The 24,259-nt window shown below is 38.0% G+C and overlaps 1 protein-coding gene across 1 annotated transcript; it reads left to right on the top strand.

Annotated features, from left to right (window-relative positions):
• Nucleotides 1–5,602: 5,602 nt before the first annotated feature.
• Nucleotides 5,603–23,684, top strand: DR1 (down-regulator of transcription 1). Its single transcript, XM_038414646.2, has 3 exons — nucleotides 5,603–5,822; nucleotides 14,170–14,333; nucleotides 20,275–23,684. Exons 1-3 carry the CDS (start codon nucleotides 5,603–5,605, stop codon nucleotides 20,419–20,421), a joined length of 531 nt encoding a protein of 176 aa, XP_038270574.1. The 3' UTR covers nucleotides 20,422–23,684.
• The last annotated feature ends 575 nt before the right edge of the window (nucleotides 23,685–24,259 follow it).

Raw genomic sequence — 24,259 nt, 5'->3', positions numbered from 1 at the left:
GAAGTGCAAGCATTTTTATAGTTTTTAAAATGTATTTAATATGTATATCCATATTTTAGGCATCTTCTATGATAGTGGTGAATGGCTTATGATAATTTCTGTGCTTTCTTAGGGAACACAAATCAATATACTCAAAATTTTCAAACCTGAGGGCCTAAAGCTAGGCCCCTAAATCCATATTTAGACATCTAGACAGAAGTTATCTGATTTTCAATGGTGCTGTGCACCTGCAGCTACCATTGAAGTCAGTGTGAGTTACATGTGTTCAACACCTTTGAAAATCAGAGCACTATCTAAATCAGTGGTGGGCAACCTGCGGCACATCAGGGTAATCCGCTGGCAGGCCGCCAGACAGTTTGTTTACATTTGCATGGCTGCCCGCAGCTCCCAGTGACCGTGGTTCACTGTTCCTGGCCAATGGGAGCTGTGCGAAGCAGTGGCCAACACGTCCCTGCGGCCCGCACCGCTTCCCGCAGCTCCCATTGGCTGGGAACGGTGATCCACGGCCACTGGGAGCTGCGAGTGGCCATACAAATGTAAACAAACTGTCTGGTGGCCCGCCAGTGGATTACCCTGATGGGCTGTGTACGGCCTGTGGGCCACAGGTTGCCTACCACTGATCTAAACGTCAAAATGTGGATTTAAGACACTGGCTTTAGGCACCCACATTTGAAAATTTCAGAGGAGTTGGCTAGACATCTAAAAGTCTTTAGGCTTTCAGGTTTGAAAATGTTGGCTTGTAGCTCCACTTCATTTACAGCTATGTTTGAGTGTCTGAAGCATGGATGTTTGTATGTATGTACATACCTAGATGTATCAGTAGCTTTGATAAGATTGGCAGTGTTCTTGGGAATAGGATTTGCTGACTGTGCTATATAACATGCTTGGGTTATACATAGGATTATACATACATTTTTTTAATATTTAGAATTCAAAGAATATTTGTCATCAAACAGAAAAATTCTAAAGCTAAATCAAAGTTTAAACTGAATGCAACAGTATTCCTTTAACTTTCATGTTGCTTTACTGAAATGGGTATGAAAAATTTGGTTTCCACATAACAGAATCAATTAATCATAACAGAATTTAAACATACAAATTACATATTTAAGATCAAGAAATGCTATTATAACACTTGCTTTTTATATGGTCCTGCTTTTTTGAAGAACTTGAACTAAAAAAACAAAGTCAAAAACTGAACATAAGAACGGCCATACAGGGTCAGACCAATAGTCCATCTAGCCCAGTATCTTATCTCTGACAGTGGCCAGTGCCACATGGGGCTATTATTGACTGATCCATCCTCTGTCATCCAGTCACAGCTTCTAGCAGTTGGAGGTGTAGGGTTGCATCCCTGACCATCTTGGCTAATAGCCATTGATGGACCTGTCCTCCATGAACTTATCTTTTTTTTTTAAGCCAGTTATGCTTTTGACCATCACAACATCCCATGGCAACAAGTTCCACAAGGCTGTGTGAAGTAGTACTTCCTTTTCTTTGTTTTAAACCTACTGCCTATTAATTTCATGAGGTGACACCTAGTTCTTGTTTTAGATGACGGGGTAAATAACACTTCCTTATTCACTTTCTCCATACCATTTATGATTTTAGAGACCTCTATCATAGTACCCCTTAGTTGCCTCTTTTCTTAGCTGAGCAGCGCAGGTCATTTTAATCTCCTCATGGAAGCTGCTCCATACCCCTAATCATTCTCATTGCCCTTCCCTGCACTTTTTCCAATTTTAATCTCTCTTGAGTAACTTTGTATCATTTGCAAATTTTGACACTTTACTAGTTATCCTTTTTTTCCAGATCATTTATGAGTATGTTGAACAGCACAGGTCCTAGTACAGATACTTGAGGGACCCTGCTATTTACCTCTCTCCCTTGTGAAAATATTTATTCCTTAGTTTGCTTAAGATCCTTTAGTGAGGGACCTTGGACTTTCAGAAAGCTTTTGACAAGTATACTATATCCACATGCTTGCTGACTCACTCAAAGAATTTTAATAGCTTGGTGCACCTATTCTAATAGTTTGAAGCGTGATTTCACTTTTAAAAAAAGCCATACTGACTTTTCCAAAACTATATCTGATAATTTTATTATAGTTTAAATTAATTTCCCTGGTAATGAAGTAAGCTTACTGCCCTGTAATTGCCAGGATCAGCTCTGGAGCCTTTTTTAAAAACAGGCATTATGCTAGCTACCCTCTAGCACACAAGCTAAGTTAAGCAGTAGGTTAATATAGAACAATTAGTAGTTCTATAATTTAATAAGAGCTACTTCAGAATTCTTGGGTGAATACCATCTGGCCTGGTGCCTTATTACTGTTTAATCAATTTCAATCTGGAACAATTCCTCAGTTTTGTCTCCTAAAAAGAATGGCTCGGATGTGACTCTCCCCCATATCCTCTGCAGTGAAGACTGATGCAAAGAATTCATTTAGCTTCTCTGCAAAAACCTCATCCTGAGTGCTCCATTAGCACCTCAATTATCCAGTGGCCCCACTGACTTTTTGGCAGGCTTCCTGCTTCTGAAGTCCTTAAAAAACAATTTTTTGCTAGTTTTTGTGTCCTTAACTAGTTGCTCTTCAAAGTCTTTCTTGGCCTGCCCTATTATAGTTTTACACTTGATTTACCAGTTTCTATTTTCCTCACAAAGATTGGGCTTCTAATTTTTAAAGACTGTATTTTTTAATCTAACTGCTTCTTTTACTCTGCTGTTTGACCATCGTTGAATTTTTTTGGGCTAGGGTATGCATTTAGTTTGAGACGCTATTACGGTGTTTTTAAATAGCCTCCATGCAGTTTGCAGGCATTTCATCCTTGTGCCTGTTCCTTTTTATTTCCATTTAACTAGCTTCCTCGTTTTTATGTAGTTCCTCTTTTTGAAGTTAAATGCTACTGTGGTGAGTTTCTTCGGCATTTTTTCCCCTACAACAGTGTTAAATTGTATTACGTTAATCCTACTATCTAGTGCTTCAGCTATATTCACCTCTTGAACCAGATCCTGTATTTCACTCAGGACTAAATCAAGAATTCCTTCTCTCCTTGTCGGGTCCAGAAAAAGCAGCTCCAAAAAGTTGCTGAAATATTCTATGCTAAGTATTGTTGCACTGACGTTCACACAATTACTTCTGATACTTGGCAAGGTTATAGGGAAAAAACATTACATTATTCTAATGTACACACACCTATCACATTCATTCTGGGGAGAGGTCTGAATTTTATTTTTAATTATGGTTTTTACCCAGCCTGTATGTTTAGGACTAAGTAATCCTGCAAAATCCACAGCTCTCCCATCTATGTCAATGGGTAGTTTGCATAGTGCTCATGAGGGGAATGTGGCCTTTATCTAATAACTGAACTTATTTATTCTGTACCCTAATTATTACATTCAGCATCATTCAGTGGGGCAAACATGTTCACCTTGAAGGCCACTATTACTTCTGTCCTTCATTTTTCTTCCCCGTCTTCATTTTTGTTTCTTTCCCCCTTTAATGTTTTTGTCATTCCTCTGTTTTTTCTTCATTTCCTTTCCTCTATCAACTCCTGGTTCCCAACCCCTCATAGAGAGTGTAAGATGTCTGGAATAGATTCCCTACCTCTATGTGACCGTGCTGCTACTTCTGTGAAATACATGAGAGAAAAAAAGTGTCACTTTGTCCACAAGATGCTCCTATTATTAATTACTCAATAAAATGTAACAAAGAGATCCAGAAGTTGCCATCTTATTCAGCTTTCTGAAGTCGACATATCATTTGTCTGACGTAGAATACTCTGCAACTGACTGAAAAGCTTTATAAAGACAACTGCAAAATGTCTCAGAAATGCATTTAGAAATCTAGGTTTACTGTAGTACCTGCTGATGAATCCACCAACAGGTCTGCAGTTAAGGGCTTGTTAGCTGGCGAGTTATTGCAGAATAGTCATTTCTGATTAACTATTTCTAAGCAATACATCAGATATTACAGCATGAGAAACTCTCTCCTGTTTACTGAAATAGTAGACCTAAAATATGGAATTACCGATGGTATCACATTGGGAATAAAAATAAACGTTGGAACTGTGGGACTAAAAGCAGAACTCCAATCAAACCACTGGCTTAAATTTAGATTGTGCAGCAGCATGAGTTAAGTCAAATAGCCCTAACTTAGACATGATATACTGTGTGCTATTGCTTGTGTGCTGCATAAGACTACAACCTTGAAACTACTAATACAGATAGAAAAATAGGTTGTTATTTTTAAGATGATTTATTTTGAAAGGCATTTTTCATTGTAAATCCTGAAAAACTATGGTAAAATCAAGGTCTTGTTGAGGCCTATAAAGTACTGGGAGCAGAAAACTATTCCGAAGATATCGACCGTGTACACTGGGCTCCCTAGTCAGGTCACAACACTCAGTGAAACGAAAACAAATGATCACGCCTTGTCATCCATTGGGGACGCACGGCAGACGGTGAAGTAGGGCCTGCTGGAGCCCGAGCTAGGGGCCCTGTTAACGAGGAAAGGTGTGCCCTCACTAGGAAAAAAGATGGGGTTTAGCACGTGTTAGCTCACATGGAAGTAGTAACTAACAGAACAATCCGCAGGCAGACAAGGCGGTGGCTGTTCTTGCTCATGCGTGTTCAGCTACCCCCGCCTGGTGCACAGGGGCCTTCAGCACGTCTTCTCCGCCACATTAAAACCCACCTTTTCGGCTAGAGAAGAAAGGCCCCGGAGGTAACACCGCCGCACAGAGCGCATCGCGCCGCCCGCCCCCCCTTTGCCCTGGGCGGCGCACACAGCAGCGCCACGAGGCTACTGAGCACGTGGGTCCAGCCTTGCCCCTTTCCTCCGCCACCGTCCGCCCGCTGCTGCCCCGCTTCAGATTCCGGAGCCCGGCTGGGCGGGGGGGAGCGCGGGAGCGGCGCAGCGTCTCCCCGGGTGGGCGCGGGGCTTGTACCAGAGCTCTTTCCGGGGGATGGGGTCCCGGAAGCGGAAGTGGCCGAGGACGGCTTCCGGCGGAAGTGGCGCTGGTCGTTGGTTGTGCTCCTCGCTGGCTCGTTTCCTTCTCCCGGCCCCCCTCGGTTGTGAGGGAACGGCCGCCGCTGAGTGAGTGCGGAGCCGGCGCCGGAGCCGAGCCGAGCCGTGCCGTGCCGTGCCGTGCGCGGGCTTTTCGGGCGGCTCCCGTTCACAAGGCGGCGGCCGGCATGGCACGAATACCCGGCGGCGGTGCGTGAAGGATGTGGCAGAGGCTCTAGCCGAGGGAGCCCTGAACTCCGGGCAGCGCCTCCTGCGGCTGCTCCCAAGCTCCTGGCACCGGCTTAGGGGAGCTGGCAGCGGGCCCCCGCGCCGGCCCCCGCTAGCGCTCTCCCGCCTTCGGGTGTGAATCTGACCCCTCCCTTTCTCCCCCAGCGCGCGGTCCCCTCAGCACCCGCCCCGCACCCAGCGTCCTCCCGCCCGCAGACTCACGGCACCTGCTCTCATCCGCTGCTTGGACCTGCCCCAGCAGCACCGCCCCGGGGCTCCCTGAGCAGCGGGTCTCAGGTGCTCTGCGTGTCTTGCTCTGGATCTGAAGATCTGAGTTCAAAGAGTCTCAGAGAGCGCGTGTGAAATATAATGGCTTCGTCGTCTGGAAACGACGACGACCTCACCATCCCAAGAGCTGCTATTAACAAGATGATCAAAGAAACTCTCCCCAATGTCCGGGTGGCTAATGATGCCCGGGAGCTGGTGGTGAACTGCTGCACTGAATTCATCCACCTCATCTCCTCGGAGGCCAATGAGATCTGTAATAAGTCTGAGAAGAAAACCATCTCCCCAGAGCATGTCATACAAGGTGAGTTCCTCGGGGGCAGTCATCTGGTAGATGACAGACCATTTCGTTTAATGCAATGCTGTTGTAGCTATGTCGATCTCGGGATAATGGAGAGACAGGGTGGGCGAGATAATATTTTTTTTAGTTGACCCAAAATTAGTTTAGTTGCTGTTGGTGAGAGAGGCAAGCTTTCCAACAATATAGAGCTCTTCTTCAGGTCTAGGACCCTACAATTGATTTCTCCAAAAGTACTGGCAGAAAAAGTCAATATTTTAAAGAACATGAGTAAGATTATTTGTTGCCTTGCATTGCAAGGGGGAGGCTACTTTTGTGGTGAAGAGGGCAGGAGTTTTCAGTTCCTCCCCTTGTTCTTTTCCTGTGTGACTTTGCGTGACTCACTTTTATTTCTGTGCTTCAGTTTCCATACCTATGAAAAGAGAACTATCTCTCAGGGTGGTTGTGCAGATTACTTTCCTGTTTGTTACAGAAATAAAATAAAATATTAAGCACTTGCAAACCAGAGGCTGACACTGTATAAAAGATGGGGATGGGAGGTGGGCTTTATGAGAGAGTTCCAGGCTCTTGCCCTGATGATCCCTAACCAATCCCCTAGCTGATGTAAGAAGAAAGGTACTGGGGATTCCTACCATACAGTCCCTGGACTTGCTTTGTGGCTTCATCTTTTGTATCAGTTCTGCTGTAATAAGTGTGTACACTTAAAAATATGCCCATTGTACCCTATTTTGGCTGTTGGCTCCCCCCTTCTATGGCTGCTGGATGGAAAAGTTTTCCGATTCTTTTTTTTGTTCTCTCTCGAATCTCGGAGTCTCCTGATTTTTGTGCGTATCTGTTGTTCTAGTCTTCTCCAGCCTTCATTTTTTTGAGTTTGTTCACTATGAATAGAACCAGTGCCTGCTACTGCTGCTCATAGCTTTCTCAAGCAGTAACAGAATGAAACTAATGACTTGGGTTACTTCCATAGCTGCTTTTGAAAGCCACATGGGCTGCTCCGATCAAGAATCATGTTAATTTTACTGGGATATTTTAGAAAGCTACCACAATTCTTGACAGTTTCATTGCTGCCCACAAAGTTGTGAATTAAGGTAGTAGTGAAAGTGATCAGAGTTTTAGTTTTACTCAGCTACTTGGCAAGTCAGTGAACAGCGGCATAAGCAGTAGAACTTCAGGCTCAGGAAAACAATCCAGTATTAGTTTGTATCTTTTCACATGGAAAGTTGGTTTTGAAACTATAAGTACTAAATGCTCAATTAATTAGATTCTGCAGAATATGATGGGGTATGATAACTCCACTCTGCAGAAAAAGTTTCCTATTTGCAATATAGAAGTGGATTTTTCAAGCTCTTATTATGACGGTTTATAATAAAAAGCAATATAAGAAAATATGAACCATATATCAACTTTTGTTATAGTTAACATTTTAAGAAAATGGTGCCTTGCAGTAAAATTGATTCTTAAAAATCCTCTCAAACTCAGACTTTAAAAAGTAAAACCCAGACTTGCATTGTGAATGAAATTTTGTACTGGTTAAATACATAAAGTTGCCGCCAAAAGTATCAGCACAAGTTTTTAGGTTAATAGAGGTGATCTCTAAAGAAAAGTAGAACAAAGTTGTATTGGAAACCCAGTGTTAGTGGGAAGAAATAATTTAGTGATGAAAGACTGGTTGCCTATGATAAATTATTCTAAGTGCAGATTTCACTTATTAACACTATCCTGATTAGTCCAGTGGATTATTTTTCATAATGCGGATTAAGAAAATATGTATGTGGTTGGAAGCTGAAGTGAAATGATTACCACATAAATACTGTATCTGCAGCATGTTGTCTACTAACAAATATTTTGTCAAGTTATAATTGCTAGTGTGTTCAAAGTTCTAATTTTTGATATAAAACTCTTCTTGAATTCCAGGTTGTCAATGTTAATCAAATTTTGTTAAATGAATATTTGTGTTTACCCATTTATATGGTCACATGTGATAAGGAGGATGTTACAGTCGTAACATTTTATATTCTGCATCTACCTTCATTTCTATCCTTATAATCCTTCAGAAATACATATGGTACTAATTCCTTCCTAACCTGTCAGGTGATTCCTTGAAGCATGAGGGTTAATATTACTATTTTAAAGAAAATGATTTAAGATGTATGTGGTGCATATAATTTAAATATTTCTATCCCATTCTGTATTGTAAAACTTATTTTGCTTTTTTTGACTACTATCTTTAAGTTGTCTACAATGACTTTTTGTCAAAAGCTTCCTGAAAGTTCAAATACATTTCAGTAAGTTCTTCCTTGCCTACTATTTTATCAGCATACTAAAGGAAATATTTCATTGATATGCTCAATTTTTTAGTAAGTAAGCTGCAGTTTGCTCTTTCTGTCATAGTCATCTAGATTTTTATAATTATCACTTAAACCAGTTTACTTGGTACGTAAATGAGGCTTACTGGTTGATTTATTCCCAGGATTGCCCCTACTTGTTTAAAATTTGCTACTCTCCGGATTACCAGTATAGCAGCTAATCTTAATGAGAGATTGTATCTCTTTATTGGCAGCTCAGCCACTTCATTCATTCTTTCAGATATCATGGTCCATACTATATGGCTCTTGTTCCTTCGCTACCTTTTTTGACACATCAGTATGTCAGTTGAATACCTGAAAAGAGTAGGTCTAGGGTAGGTATCACCAACATTCTTTGTGGGGAAAAATTGGGAAAAAAAGAAATAATTTAGCTTCTCTGTTTTTTTTGTTTGTTTTTGTTTTAAAATCCAAATTGCTATATGGTATTTTAGAAGATCACCATTTTTTCTGTAACCTTTCTGGTTCATATATATTTAAATAATTCCTTGTAGCTTTTTTTTATGACTTGATTATTTGCTCTTCAAAATCCCTTATACCTTACTAATTTTCACTGCCATAGTTCATGCTTTCTTTCTGTTGGCTTCGCTGGAGTTAGATTTGCATTTTCTCAAAAGATACCTATTTGGTTCAAGTAACATCTTGTGCATTGCCATCTTGTAATTGAACTATTTTTTTTGTTTAGGTCCTTTCTGTTTAGATGCCTGTGACTTTGTTATGGTATGTTTTAAGTGGCCTCCATTGAGTCTAAGGATTCTAATATATTTACTTTAAAATTTAATGTATTTTTAATTGGTTTCCTTCTCTTTTTGAAGTCTCCTTTCTGAAGTTTAATGGAACACTACTAGATTTTGGTATGATTCCTTGCCCAAAGCAAATTTAATCTGTTTTTTTTTTTTTTCTTCAATTAATGGAAGTTCTGATTTAGTTTTTAAAGTAAGATCCTGCAACTGCAGTGGTTCTCAAACTGTGGGTTGGGACCCCAAATTGGGTCATGACCCCATTTTAATGGGGCCACCAGGGCTGGCTTAGACTTTCTGGTGACTGGGGCTGAAGCCTGAGCCCCACCACGCGAGGCTGAAGCCAAAGCCCAAGGGCTTCGGCCCTGGGCAGTGGGGCTCAGGTTACAGGCCCCCTGCCTGGCTTGGGCTTTGGGCACCCTGCCTGAGGCGTGGGGCTCAGGTGGGTTCGGGCTTTAGTCCCCCAGCCTCTGGGGTCATGTAGTAATTTTTGTTGTGAGAAGGGGGTCAAGGTGCAATGAAGTTTGAGAACCCCTGTGTAACTGGATCTATGTGGATCTATGTAGTTGCTCAGAGCCCTCTGAAGTCAATGGCAGATGTGCTATTTGCTTTACACACTATTATACTCAATATTGACAGTATAATCTTTCTTAATTTCAATATGCTGAGGTAAAATTCCGTTGTTTTGCTGAATAACGGGATACATTCAAAAATATTCAAGTCTCTACCTAGCCTAGAAAAAACACTTATTTGGAAGATTTCATCATTGTATTTCTTATTTTAAATAATGCATTGCATAGTATGTAAAATGCAAGCCCACCCACGATACTATATTCCTTATTGTATTTCTTTAGATTTAATAAAATACTTAAGACTGGAACATTCTGTACATTGATTAAAATACAAAATATTTAATATTTTAAAAATAAAATACAAACTTTCAGGCTACTATGCACAAGGCACCTTGCATTATCACATATTCTACCCATTACATAATACAACTGTAAAATAAAAACCACCATAAAGAATAAGGCTCCACAACTAAATTGCCTCAGATCCCAACTGATCAAAATTGATGCCAAGACTCTCAAACTCACTCTTATGAAAGAGTTCTTTCAACGTGTAGGAACAGAAAAGACTAAGAGTGCATGTAAAAGGTTCACTATCTCTAATCAACAGCAAGATTCCTGGGTTGATTCTGAGACATCTCTTACCCGTCTAGTTGACAGAGCAATTCAATTGTACCTGTGGAGCAAAGGCCAAACTTAAAGGCCACAGGGACGAGAGTTAGTTATCAGTTTACTGATACCCTACCTGTTTAGAAATGAGCTCTCTACAAGGCTTTTTTTTGTATAATTCAATAAAATGAGTTACCTGATAAATCTTTGAAGGGGATGCGGTATAAATTGTCTATCATCACTGCAAATTGACTGCTATTTTCTGAATATGACTGGAGGGCAGATCTGGACACACCAGTAATCTTAGCCACTGAAACAACAAGCTTTGGTCACTTAAAAGCTGACCCCAAATAGCCATTAGACACCACTCTAAAACCAGTAGATAATTCTTAAGTCAGACTGGAGTCTACATAGGCTACCACTGTTGTTCAAGTGCACTTGAAACATCAAAACCACAGCCTACTGAATCATATTTCCTTAAAAGAAAGCAAAGTGTAAGAATGGGCTTTAATTGACAAAAACTCTAGCCTATAGACATGGCTTTTTGAAGATATTGACCTTTACACTTGTTTAAGAATAGCAGACATCCTCCCTATGGTGAGCTATTTATGATGGTCTGACCGTAATTTGTATTAGTCAGTCATGCCAAAACTGGGCCTAAAGCTTCCTCCAGATCTCGCTATGTTAACCAGATCTGGAACATACTATTAAGAGAAACATGAAGTCATACATTGCATATTCAGACCAAAACTGGCATCACAAAATCAAAAACTCATGCATGTTACCTGTCCTGTCTTGGTTGCATAGTTTTTCATGATGGGAACCAAGGTTTCTTTGGCAAATTCAAAACCTGCATAATGGGCTTCAGAGCCTGAGCTCCAGCCTGAGCTGCAACTTCAAAGTGCTGTGTATGTAGGTGTTTTTAGAGCATTAGTGTGAGCCCCTCTAACTCAAGTCTGTCAACCTGGGCTTTCTCCAAAATGCCATGTAGATGTACCCTGACTGTCTCTCACTGTTTATACAGTGCCTAATTACAGTTGGACCTTAATCTCCATTGGGACTGTAGGTGCTAGTGCAATACAAATACTAAGAATAAGTAATAAACTAAAATGAATGCATTCAGATTTTTAAATCTAGTGATTTATGGAAACTTTTTATTATTTGTTAGAAATAGAATGGCTTTGAAACTAAGACATCTGGTGAATGTTAAACCTGTAGCATTTAAAGTAAACCAAATAGATCAGAACGATATCTACGTGTGCAAATAGTAATAACAAAGTTGTTGAAGGTTGTGCCATTAACTTAATCGGAAAATATTTGTCAGTGATAAAGTAATACTAGTATGTCAGTTGACATTTATTGACAATAGGCTTTAAAACTAATTTTAAAAACACAATATAAACTTAATTAAAAAATTAAATTTAGATAAAAGATGCTGTCAACTAAATTTGCCAATTTAAAAGTGAAACTGACGATAAACAAAAGGAAGACTGACTTTATAGATTTTTATTGTCTAATATTAACAAAATGTACAAAATAACTAGAACATGAATTATGACAAGTACATTCTATTTTTACAATTTTCATTTTTAATAATCAAAAACTTTACTAATAAAGAAATGTACTTGTTTGTCTTATTAAGTTCACTGTTGCTTAAAATTAGTTTTCAAACACTTTTTGGCTGGTGAAGAAAGGACCAAACCTCTTCCTCTTATTATTTTTTTATAAAATCAAATTCGAGCCAGGGGCTATTTATCCAGGTACTTGTGTCACCATCACAGTAGTTTTGTAGTGCTTCCAAAGTATATTAAAAACAGATAATCTATCTTCCTAGTTTAATTAATCTGAGACCTTTTTTGTATGTGAAAAACTAAGCTTTCCCTCAGTAAGTTGAAGAAATTAGTTTTACACTGACTTTTGAAAGTGGAGAGGTCCATAGTCATTCTTCTCATCAAATCTAAGATCTTTACCAGCAGCTGGTCTGTCTTCATTTGTTGTCTGTTTCTTTGTTCAGGGGAATGTTGCTGTTGTAGATGCTCATGGAGCTGAGAGGCAATCTCTCAGGTATCGCCTAGTCTACACTGGGTGGGGGGATCGATCTAAGTTATGCAACTTCAGTTACGTGAATAACTCAGCTGAAGTTGACGTACTTAGATCTACTTACTGCGGTGTCTTCACTGCTGTAGGTCAACTGCTGACACTCCCTGTCGACTCTGCCTGCGCTTCTAGCTTCGGTGGAGTAATGGAGTCGACAGGAGAGTGCTCGGTAGTTGATTTATTGCGTCTTCACTAGATGTGATAAATCGACCCCCGCTGGATCGATCGCTCCAGAGCTGAGTGTAGACATGCCCTTAGACTAGTCCCAATGAGGGCTTGGAGTACCAAGACAGACTAAGATCCAGAATAGAGTCCGAGATTAGAATGCTTGGGTGGGCCTGATAACAGGGAGGGCCTCTGTTAAACAGATGCATTTTGTACCACATGGAGCTTTTTCTGGGTTTGAGCTCATTCCTAGATATGAGGTGCAATAATCAAGCATAGAGGTCACTAATGAATGAATCACTGTGGACAGGTCTCTGTCTGTTAAGATGGGGTGTAATTTTCTGGCTAGTAACAGATGGTTGTTACTGCTGCTGTTTGGGCATCTAATAGCATTGAAGAATCCTTAAGGAGCCCATGGCTGCTGACCAATTTAGCAATCTAAAGGCAGATGCTCTCTGTAGTACAGAGGTAAGTTTTTCAAAGTATTTCTGTAGCTTTCGTCCTATTTTCAGTGGCTAGCTGAATAATGTTTGAAACAAGTGTATCCAGAACCCCTTTTTTCCAGTAGTTCAAACTACTTTAAAGCATAGTTCAAAGCTCAGTATGGACAAGAGTTGGATCCTATCTACAGTAAAACAACTTTTAGGAACTTGGTTACAACAGTTGTTCCCTGATGCTATCTGTTCAACCCTGTTGTATCTTTTGTGGAGATTATTAAAACCATGATTAGGTCCCAGCTATGTTACAAATTGGAATAGTGTCTTAGCATTTTAGGGAGAGTTGGAGGACAGTTACTGAATTGCAACTAGGTATGCAACACACTATTATTTACATTGCGGGTAGGGACTTAAATTAGCAATCCTTTCTCTCTTGAAATGGCCAAGTTGTTGCATATCAGTGCTGACTTCAGCCCATTAAGAAAATGTGCTTTTCTGGTTGGTCCATTATGCTTAAATGGTGGAAGGAGGGAACTTGGGGCACGTGTGGTGTATATGGTACATGTTACCATATATCTGTTCTTAAGCAAAATGGGAAATATGGCTCTGGTTTATATGAAATTATTTTAAATGTATAACTAAAAAATTAAACTGTCTCCTTGTCTTGCTGTTTTTCCCTGACTAGTTCCCTCACCTTTATGAAATACCACTAAGAAATTTAAAAGTACCCTCAAAACCAGGGAAGAGCACACTTGATAGTCTCAAGTTTTGAAGATTTAAGACCGTGCACTTTTGGTGCAGGAAGGGAGTAGGGGAATATGACTCAGGCCAGTGGTGTTCAACCTTTTGGAGCTGAGGTGCCCCGCCACCCTGCTTGAGTTAAAAGTTTTGATTGTGATGCCCCAACCCAGACAAATATAGACACAATACCTGCCCCTCAGGTTTTCAGGGTGTGGGAAGGCACATGTGACAGTCTCTGGGGATGTAGCCAGCACTGGGCATGGAAGCTGCCAGGAGCAGAAATCAGCAGAGCATCAGTGGATATTGACACTGACCCACAGGCTGGCTGGCCTGTTGAAGTGAGTCAGGGGAGTGGAGCTGGTGCTCCCTCTCCAAGCCCCAGCCTCCTGGGGACACCACTCACCCCCCGAATATTCCTCTGTGCCCCCCAGTTTGAAAATCTCTCGCTTAGGCCTTTATACACTACAGAAGAGAAAAAAGATGCAAATTTAAAAAAAAAAAAACTGTTGTGGGTCATTTTAAATAAGCAATCTATAGGACAGAACAACTTGGTGTCTTATTACAGGAAGTTGTTTTGATGTGACTACAAATTTTAGTTATGCTAATTGATCAACATATTTTCTTTTTTCCAGCACTAGAAAGCTTGGGTTTTGGCTCCTATATCAGTGAGGTAAAAGAAGTCTTACAAGAGTGCAAAACAGTAGCACTAAAAAGAAGAAAGGCCAGTTCTCGTTTGGAAAATCTTGGCATTCCTGAAGAAGAACTTCTAAGGCAGCAACAGGAGTTATTTGCAAAAGTGAGTGAGGCAATATTTCTGACTAAGAAATCTAATGTGGATTTTTTTCCTGTTAATTGCAAAAATCTATCAGTGAGGTTGAATGAACTAGACACTCCCTGATTTAGTGCCATAGAAACATGCATAAGTCCAGAAGAATCCCGTTTTATGGATTGCATGGCCATGAAAGATTTTACTGAATCTGACCTTGTGAAGTCAGGGCAAGGAGTGCAAATGGATAAATAAGATACTGACTTTTCTTTGTTAATTCTGTGATCTGACATGCCAGAGACATTGTATAGAAATGTGTAAGTTTTATTAGTCTGAGTTTTAAATGAATGTATTACTTTACCACTGGTGATATCAAAGCTGTGCCACTCAATCATGTATTTCTGTTTTACAGAAACTTTTACAAATGTTTGAGTTTTAAAAAATTATTTTCAACTACTTTTTGTATTCCTTTACTTGTACTACGAGATTGTCTTTAGTCCAACTGTACATATGAAGGGAAAAGGCAACTAATATATTAGAAAATGATCATTTTCTTTAAACTATAATCGTAGAAATGTAGTGCTGGAAGAGACTTTGAGAGGTCATCTAATCCTATCACCCTGTGCTGCAGCAGGGTCATGTATACAGAGGCCATCTCAGACACATTTTTGTCTAACCTGTCCTTAGAAACCACCAATGACAAGGATTCCACAACCTCTCTTAGAAACGTATTCCAGAGCTTAACTACTCTTATAACTAGAAAGTTTTTCTTAATATCTAACCTAAATATCTTTTGCTGCAGATTAGTCCGTTACTTCTTGTCCAATCTTTAGAACAACTTTTAAAATAGCCCGTAACATATTTAAGGACCGTTATTAGGTCCCCTCTGAATCATCTTTTCTCAAGACTAAACATTTTTTAATTAAAAATTAAATTAAATTTAAATTTAAATTATTAATTTTTTTTTAACTTTTCCTCATAGGTCTTAAACCTGCTATCATTTTGTTGCTCTACTCTACACTCTCTCCAATTTATTCATTTCTTTCCTAAAGCATGGTACCGAGAACTGGACAGAGTACTCCAGCTGAGGCCTTCCTACTGCTAAGTAAAGCAGGAGAGTTGCCTTCTGTCTTTTGCATATGATACTCTGTTAATATAACTTTTTTTGCAACTGCATTGCGTTGTTGACTCATGTTTAATTTGTGATCCATTATAACACCCAGATTCTTTTCAGGAGTGCTACCATCTAGCCAGTTATTTCCCATTTTGTAGTTGTGCATTTGCTTTTTTCCTTCCTAGGTGTAGTACTTTCCGCTTATCTTTATTGAATTTTATCTTGTTGATTTCAGACCAATTCTTCAATTTGTCAAGGTTGTTCTGTATTCTAATCCTGTCCTCCAAAGTGCTAGCAACCCCTTCCAGTTTAGTGTCCTCTGCACATTTTATAAGCATATTCTTCAGTCTGTTATCCAAGTCATTGGTGAAAATGTTGAATAGTACAAGACCCAGGACAAACCTCTGTGAGACCTCACTAGAAATGTCCTCCCAGTCTGATAGCAAATGGTTGACAATTACTCTTTGAGTAGGGTCTTTCAACCAGTTGTTCACACACCTTATAGTAATTGCATTTAGCCCACATTTTGCTAGTTTGCTTATAAGAATGTCAGGTGGACTGTGTCAAAAGCCTTACTAAAATCAAGATATGTCACATCTACGGCTTCCACCCATCCATTAGGCCAGTAATCCCATAAAAGAAGGAAATTAGGTTGATTTGTCATGATTTGTTCTTGACAAATTTATGTTCAGTTTTACTTGTAACCTTGTCCTCTACGTGCTTGCAAATTCTCATTTAATAATTTGTTCCAGTATCCATCAGGTCTCAAAGTTAGGCTGACCAGTCTATAATTTCCCGTGTCCTCTTTGTTCCTCATTTTAAAGATAGGAACTATGTTTTTCCTTCTCCAGTCCTTTGAGACCTCACCATCTTCCATGAGTTCTCACAAATAATTGCTAATGGTTGAGATTTTCAGCTAGTTTTTAGGTATCCTCAGGTGAGTTTCATTGGCCCCTGCCGATTTAAACACATCTAACTTATCGAAATATTTTAACCCTTTCTTTCCTTGTTCTAGCTTGTTCCTTTCCTATTCTGGTTAATATTAATTATCGAGTCACAATTTAATATTTTAGCCAAGACTGAAGCAAAATGGAGAATACCCCAGCCTCCTTGACATCATCTGTTATTGGCTCTCCTTCCCCACTAAGTGAGAACCTACATCTTCCTTCATCTCTTTCTCCCTATGTATTTGTAGAACCTTTTTATTGCCTTTTATGACCCTTGCTAGGTGTAACTCATTTTGTGTCTTAATCATTTCAGTTTAAATGTCTGTCTTGGTTTTGGTTCCATCACTTCATGGGGGAAAAGGGTAATTTCCATCTCTCTAATAGTTTGTTTGTCACAGGAATGCTAAATCTCTAACGTGTCTCTCTTTCCTTTCTTTCTGTTCCCATGGTGAAAATGCTTATTCAGGTTCCTGGTGATCTTACATCTTAGTTGCAACCTCCTCCTCGCTGACCTTACTGAAACTCATGTAATGCCAAACCCAGATAAACTTTATTTTTGTATGTTGTAAAGTACCAAGTACATTATAGCTAAATAGATGATGATGGTGAGACAGTTGAAGTTTTCACCAGGTTTGGAAATTTATCACATGGCTAACACATGTAATAGTGTAGTCTTGCGGCAAATTAACGCATAGATACTTTTTTCCCCTTCATGCTAAGATTAAAAAAGCCAATGTGGCTGCTGCAGAAGCAGTGTTTGGTTTTATAACAAACTGGTTAGTTTTTAAGTTTTTATGTTCTTTTAAGCTTAATGCAATGAAGTTTAATGTGGATAACTTAAATAAAAACTGTACTGTACACAGGTCAAAAGCAGCAGAGGTGGGGTGGGATAGGGATATTATAGAGTATTATAAACAATGGGGAATTAAAATAATTGACTGACATTTCATTTAAAGAGGTATTATCAATTTAGACCTGATTTTTTTTTTTTACCTACTTTAAAATTGTTTAATCTAGTAGACACTGTCCTCTGAAGGTATGCATTTAATTTTTTAATTATTAGAGTTTAATAAAAAATGCATTATAAAATTTAGTACATGCAAGTTGCACTAGTCTTTGTATTCAATCAGTAAATGAAACTTAAAATGGTCTTCATTTGATATTGAACAAAAATCTCTGATCAGATTCTAAAACAGTGCATTTTTATTTTATTCCACAATTTATGAAAGTAGTTTGTGGATGTATTGTTGGAACAAGTGCTGTACTTGCACTCCAGTCCTGCAAATACTTATGCATGTGCATAACTCTTGCATGTGATTAATCCTATTGATGATCCAGAATTTACCAGTGGTTATATGCAGAAGGAATACTGACTGCTTAAATGACAATCACACTTCTTAAAATGTTCATCTACACACCTGAGAAATTATGTATGCGTATAAGTGTTGGTAAGATCAGGGCCCTAGTTTTCCTTCATTTGCAAAGGTAACTTCCTTAATGAATGAATAAATCCAAATCAAGAGGCATCCTAATTCGTTGTGAACGTTAGGTTGAAGTTTGTAGGAAAAATTCTATGTTGTAGTATTTGAGAAGTGACTTGATTGTGCAATTAAAGACTGGCATACTGCATTATGGCATGAGGAGGCAGATTTAAGATTGAGGATGCCTTAATTTCTGACTCTGAGTTCTTAGCCATGCAACCTTAGGGAGTTTCCTAGTATTTTCAAAAGTAAAAAGGATGTGAAGAAGTGGTTATATAATCTGGTGGCACCTAATATTTCCAGAATTATCTGGCCAGCAGAAGATGCACAGTCCCGTGGAGCAGGGTTTCTCGTCCCTGAGATCTCTCTGACGCAGTTAGGAAGACAGCAAGCTGGTCCCTGGTATCTGAAAGGTTGAGAGAAACTACTGTAGAGCCACTGACTCTTATGGAGCACTGACAGATTGAATGTGTATCTTAGACATGCATGTCCACAAACTGATTCTCTTTCAAACCGTAGTGACTGCATATGAATACTTTTAACTGAAACATTTAAAGCCTCTTTTCAGTGAGCGCTATTTCCTTTGCAGATGTCAGCTTTTTTTTTTAATCCAGCACATTTGTGCTAGAGATTTTCAAAGAATTGCCACAACTCTTGGAATAGGGACAGTATCTTTTTGTACTCTTATTGACTGACTGAATTGTCCTTGCTGAAATGTTCCAAAATATCATCCTTAGGTAGATAGTAGGTTTAGAAAATTTCTGCCTGATAGGCCAGTTATGGAAAATTCAAAATGAAAAGGGGACTTTAATAGAAATGTGCACTTAACTTTAAAGGTGTGCTATATAGAGGGGGCGGGGAACAGGCTTTTGTTCTGTTTTGCTTTATATATAAAGAAGGCCTGATTTTTTTTTTTTTTGTTTCAAATGTTTTTTTTTTTTCTGCTGGGTGTTTTTTTATTTTTTACAATGCAAATTCAGGTTTTAAGTGGACTTAGTAAGCTGTTCAAGTAATCACCTATATGACTACTGTCAAATAGTCTCAAATATTCCTTCCAAGAATACCCTGATTTAGGCAATGGCCTACCTTTTTGATTATTATACCATTCTTTCAGTTTTTAGAACTTCATTTATTTGTGTTCCACATTTTTCTGAGTTAAAATAGCTCCGTTAAGAACTTTTGTTGTTGTTGTAATTAGGTATAAGTGTCTATCTAACGTTAGGCTGATTGGAGACCATAAAGGCTTGCTTTTTTTTTTCTTACTGTTATTACTGTTCTAATAAATTAGTGCTTTAAAATATTTGGCCAATGTTTGACTGGTCAGTTGACCAATTATTTTTGGTTTGGGCAAATGCTCATCCCTAGTTTTAACTATCCTGGAGGTGACGGTAGTGACTAAAGTACTAGAAAAAATATGAGATCACGAGCAAGTGACAGCTGACAGTTGAGAGGAGAAGGGACTTCTAATCAAACTCTTTTTAGTTTGTTTGCACTTTTTATACTCTCAACTTCAGTACCTAACAATCATTTAACAAAGACTTCCTATCAAATGTCAAACATCCCCTCTCCTTGAACTGGGGAAGATGAACTCACAATAAACTGCTGAAAATCTTGCAAATTCATGTAGCAAAACCAGACTTAACATTCCTGATATTTATGTAACAAAAACAAGCAATTTTTTTGGAGATGGGCAAAGAAGCAAAAATGGTGTTGGGAGGTGGAGAATGATAGGGCTGAATTTAGGTTCAGCTGCAAAGGATAGGCCCTTTTTAAATAAGAATATTGTTACATCACTACTCTAGTTCTGACACTTTCAAACTATAACGCATTGCACATGTTTCACTTTCCTCATCCTCCATTTTTCCTTTTAATTTAATTTAATTCTTGCTTAAAGTAAGGCCTGGACTTCCTGGTCAGTATTTCCTAGGCAGTGTGGGTAAGTGGTGTAGGGACTTGTTAATGCTAATTGTAGTTGCACTTCTAGCCACTCTGCAACGTTCCTGGTTAATTTTTCATTTGAAAGTGGTGTCTCTATGACCCTGTGCAACCCCCAAAATTGATTTTTTTTTCAAGTACATTTTTATTTACCCCAAACTCTTTGGTTTTCTGAGCATAAATGCTCCAGATTATGGTTGTACTGCATACCATCAAAATAGGTTATGCCAACATGAAAAAAAGGTACTGTATTAATAGTAAGGGGTTTAGAGTGTGGATGAAAGGGAAAGAATAACTAAATGTTAATATCAATACAAAGCATTGCAATATTTTGAACACCCTTTATATGCAGTGATTATTTTTAGGTATAAATCTTGTACTTTGCACCTTCCGTTTCTGCTAGGCCATTAATGTGATCTTTGCCAGTGTGCTATACTAATTCCTTAAAAGGATATTGGAAATTGGGTTTTGTTAACAATTTTGTCTGTCTTCAGGCTAGACAGCAACAAGCAGAACTGGCCCAGCAGGAATGGCTACAGATGCAACAAGCGGCCCAACAAGCACAGCTTGCTGCTGCATCAGCCAGTGCATCCAATCAGGCAGGATCCTCTCAGGATGAAGATGATGAAGATGATATCTGAAATTCACCAGCTGAGTTTCTATTTCCACTGAGAAAATATCTTTCCTGCACAATGAAAACAGTGAAATGAATGCTTACCTGTAATTTTGTATGCATCTTGGACTGGCCATTGGTATTCTAGGGATGTCTGCTGTTGTGTGCTGTACATGTAAAAACTGTCTTTTTTTGAACTCTTAAAGATTTAAGGTTCAATATCATATCAACTTTGGATTTTTAATGGTGTATATGGAAATTTTAGATAGCAGTGCGTCATTTATTTGATCAATAAACAGTGTTAAAATAAACAACAAGTTTATAAAATAGTGAGATTTATACAGAAACTCTAAATCCACATTTGCATTTCTCTTCCCTTTTAACTAAACTATAAAATCTTACATAGAGAATTTTTAATTGTTTTTTTTTTTTGGGTGGGAGTGGTTCAGTAGACACTTAATCTGCATAATGGAAAAAAGCAAAGAGGTCAGCATAGTAAAGTCTGAATTCTTTGTCCTTTTTAAAAATGAGGATATATATATATGGCAATAAATATTATATGTGCTCAAATATCACATTTGTTACAAATTTGAAAAGATACATTTTCACTAAGATAGGAAAAGGTATGTTTAATAGGAGTTGTAGAAATTCGGTCATTTTTTTTGTATGGGGTGAAAAAATGAACCCATGATTTTATTATGATATCTATGAAGAATCCTGAATCAATGGATATTTCATTTCAAAGACTGACCAGTGTAGAGAACTAATAATTCTTATTATTTCACTCCAATTTAATGTTAACTGTTGTTGATGGTATTACTTGCATAGTCCAGATATGTTCATATTGTTCACATGTAAAGCTGGAACTTGGTGAAACACAATTGTGTTAGTTCCATTGACTTAACTGGGAATTATTAAATGTTCAAGCCTACAAAGGCAAAAGTTGAAGTTAATGAACGTGCTTTCAGTAAAGAGGGATTTTTATTTAACCCTGATTTGTTAGTTATTATTGTCAGCATAATGTTAACATTTTCCAGACTAGGTTACCAATGGATTCCTCAGCTACCTTGTGAAACAATAACGTTTTCTTTATTCAAACAGGTTAGTAGGTGCAAATGATTCTGTCCAAGTTTAGTTAAGAAAGTATGCCCCACGAGTAATCAGCTCCATGGATTAGGAAAGAAAAAGGAGTCTTTTTGACAGGTTGACTTTGAAAATTCTGTTTATATAAATGGATGGGCAGCTGTTCTTTGTGTTGAAATAGACCACAGTTGTGTCCGTTATAGAATTTTAATGTTGAATGAAGAAATGTTGGCCAATTTTCTGGTACTCTTGTTTCCAGCGGAATGGAAAAGCCACTTGCATACTAGTGCAGATGATCAGATCAGATAGCTGTGTAAGAATGCACTGTCTCTTCTTTTAGTATGCTCTTGACAAGTTTCTCTGGTAAAAATTTTTTGACTAAAAGCTTTGGGTGCAGCAATCTGTTTACATAGTGAAATAAACAGAAAACAGTGTTCCCATTTTAAGTAGAGATCTGAACAAGTTGGCATATATTCAGATCTCCAAGGATTGCCCAGTGGCTTTTGATTTCAATTTTAGAGAAGTTAGGTTACATATTGAATAAACTTGCACATTTTCTAAATGCATCCTTGCAGTGATGGTTCAAAAAGTAAAGTTTAGTTTGTTGAATGTTAAGTTGAAAAACTTTCATGAAGTATGTTGGACAAGATTTGACTAAGGAAGTGGTTTTCTGTAAAGACTTCAGTACCAAAGGTAGTAAATCTAGTCTAGTGAAACAATGTTAATGTGCAGTGTTGGCTTTTCTAATTTGTACTGTAACACCTTACACTTTATATTTTAAATTAGTCTTTTTCTTTTAAGTAAGCAAAATTAGGTATTTCACACTTGTTTTTTCTGATGCAGAATTCAGGTTAACATTTTACTGCATCTGGTATGTATGGGATAGTAGTATGTTTGGTTCCTTGTGACCTTTTCTTTGGAAGTTCTTGTGCTTTTTTCATATGCTGTATTCTTCAAGCAATAAAATTCTGATGTGTTTTTATAAATGGTTTTTATATTTGATGTTGAATAGCCACTTTTCTTCACTGCATTTGCAATGTTATAAGAAATTTAAGGTTATTTAAGCACTGCTGCCATTTTGACTGGTGAGCAATTTTTGTGACAAAGATAATGCTACCCAAAATCTGCTGTATGATATATTCCTGCTCAGTTGGGCTAATTATATACTTGCAAACAGTATCTCTGTTTTGTCATGTTGACTCTCCTTCCAGGAAGTATATTCTCCCTATTTGCAATATTTGCATTTTTGTAAAGTGAACAGGTTCACTTGTTTAAAAAACTGCATTTCCAGATTTTCAGTGCAAAACCTCTAGGGTCAGATACACATTACTTATTACATGTTTTAGAATGTTATGGTGAGAAGAAATTTTTGTGAATTTTTTAATTTGAACAAACTAGCCATTATTTTTGTAGGATTTACTGCATTTATGTCTTGCCTTCTTCTGCTGGGTGTCCAGTGGCAAAGACAAGGCTATTTCTAGAGCTATGATACTACTGATGCTGGTACACAAATAATAAATAGGCATAAGACATTATAAATTTAAGTTTGGTGAGTAAATCAGAGGTCAGAACTTAGTCTCTATTTGAAATAGGTGTGTCAGGAAATCAGTGCAGTCCTAGTGGGAAAAGAAAAGGTGCAAAGAATATTGCAAATAAGTTAAATTACAAAAATTAGTTGTTCTTTTTAAGCTTATCAAATATAAACCTTGAATGTTCCATAGGCAACTTTTCATTTTCTCATGTCAGAATCAGGCTCTCTGAAACTTGAAATTAACTTCAGTACCAAATGTGAGGCTTTGACACTGTCTCAAGGTAAAACGTATAAGAAACCAGTAGAAAGAGCTAGCAGAGTTGTTTGCTACCTAGTTTCTTGTCATATGTATAGCAGATTCTTTTCAAGCTTGGCATAGCATTAAATTGACACAGTGTATCTCAGCAGAAGACATTCATTGCTGAGTAACGCTTTCAATTCAAGGCTGTTACGGAATTTGAGTAAAGCTCTGTTTTCTGTCACTTCAATGAAATGTGTATGCATGACGTTTTACATGGTGAATAAAGTAGTTCCTTTCAATACTGCTTTTCTGGGATAAAATGAAGAGTGAATTTAAAAAAAAAACCCAAAAAACGTAAGCTAGAATCCCCCTTAAAAGTATATTTGAATGTTTTTTGTTCATACAGAAGTGCTTGTTACAGGTTTGTTAAGACGTTTTAAAAAAAAAATCACATTTCTAGGAATGGAGAAAGCTCCAGTGGTAGATGGTGCACGTCAGATTTTGTAAAAGTGCCTTCATTAAAGTGCCTTCATTTTATATGCCTAATAGTACATGTTTGTTGATCTTCAAATCACTTTGAAACAGTGTCAAATTAAAAAATGACTAATTGTAAATTCTTCATTGTGTATGTGCAGAACTCAGTTACTTCTAAATGGAACCACTTGCACAACTTTAGTAATCTTACGTTGTAATGTAACTTTGAATTTGAATGCAAAAGCTAAAGTTCCATAATGTTGCCTTAAGATTCTGAAATGAAATATAATACTGAATGTGTAATAACTACAGTATACAAAGGTTGCCAAGGATGACTTGAGTGCTGTAGTTCAACTGGCTAAATAGTAACAGTTTTACTTTTAATATTGCTTTATTATCTCCTGTGAATCATTCCTTTTGGTTTTGACAATTTTTACTCCCCACTCCCTTTAAAGGGACACTTCGTTAAAGTTAAGATGGGGTTACAAAATTCATCTGTTTGAGATTTATCTAGTTGTTAAAAATTTAGGATGTCAG

The sequence above is a fragment of the Dermochelys coriacea genome, chromosome 8 (genome assembly GCF_009764565.3).
Source record: "Dermochelys coriacea isolate rDerCor1 chromosome 8, rDerCor1.pri.v4, whole genome shotgun sequence".
Lineage (NCBI taxonomy): Eukaryota > Metazoa > Chordata > Testudines > Dermochelyidae > Dermochelys > Dermochelys coriacea.
The sequence above is the reverse complement of the archived record's forward strand: the minus strand, read 5'-3'. Positions and strand labels throughout refer to the sequence as shown.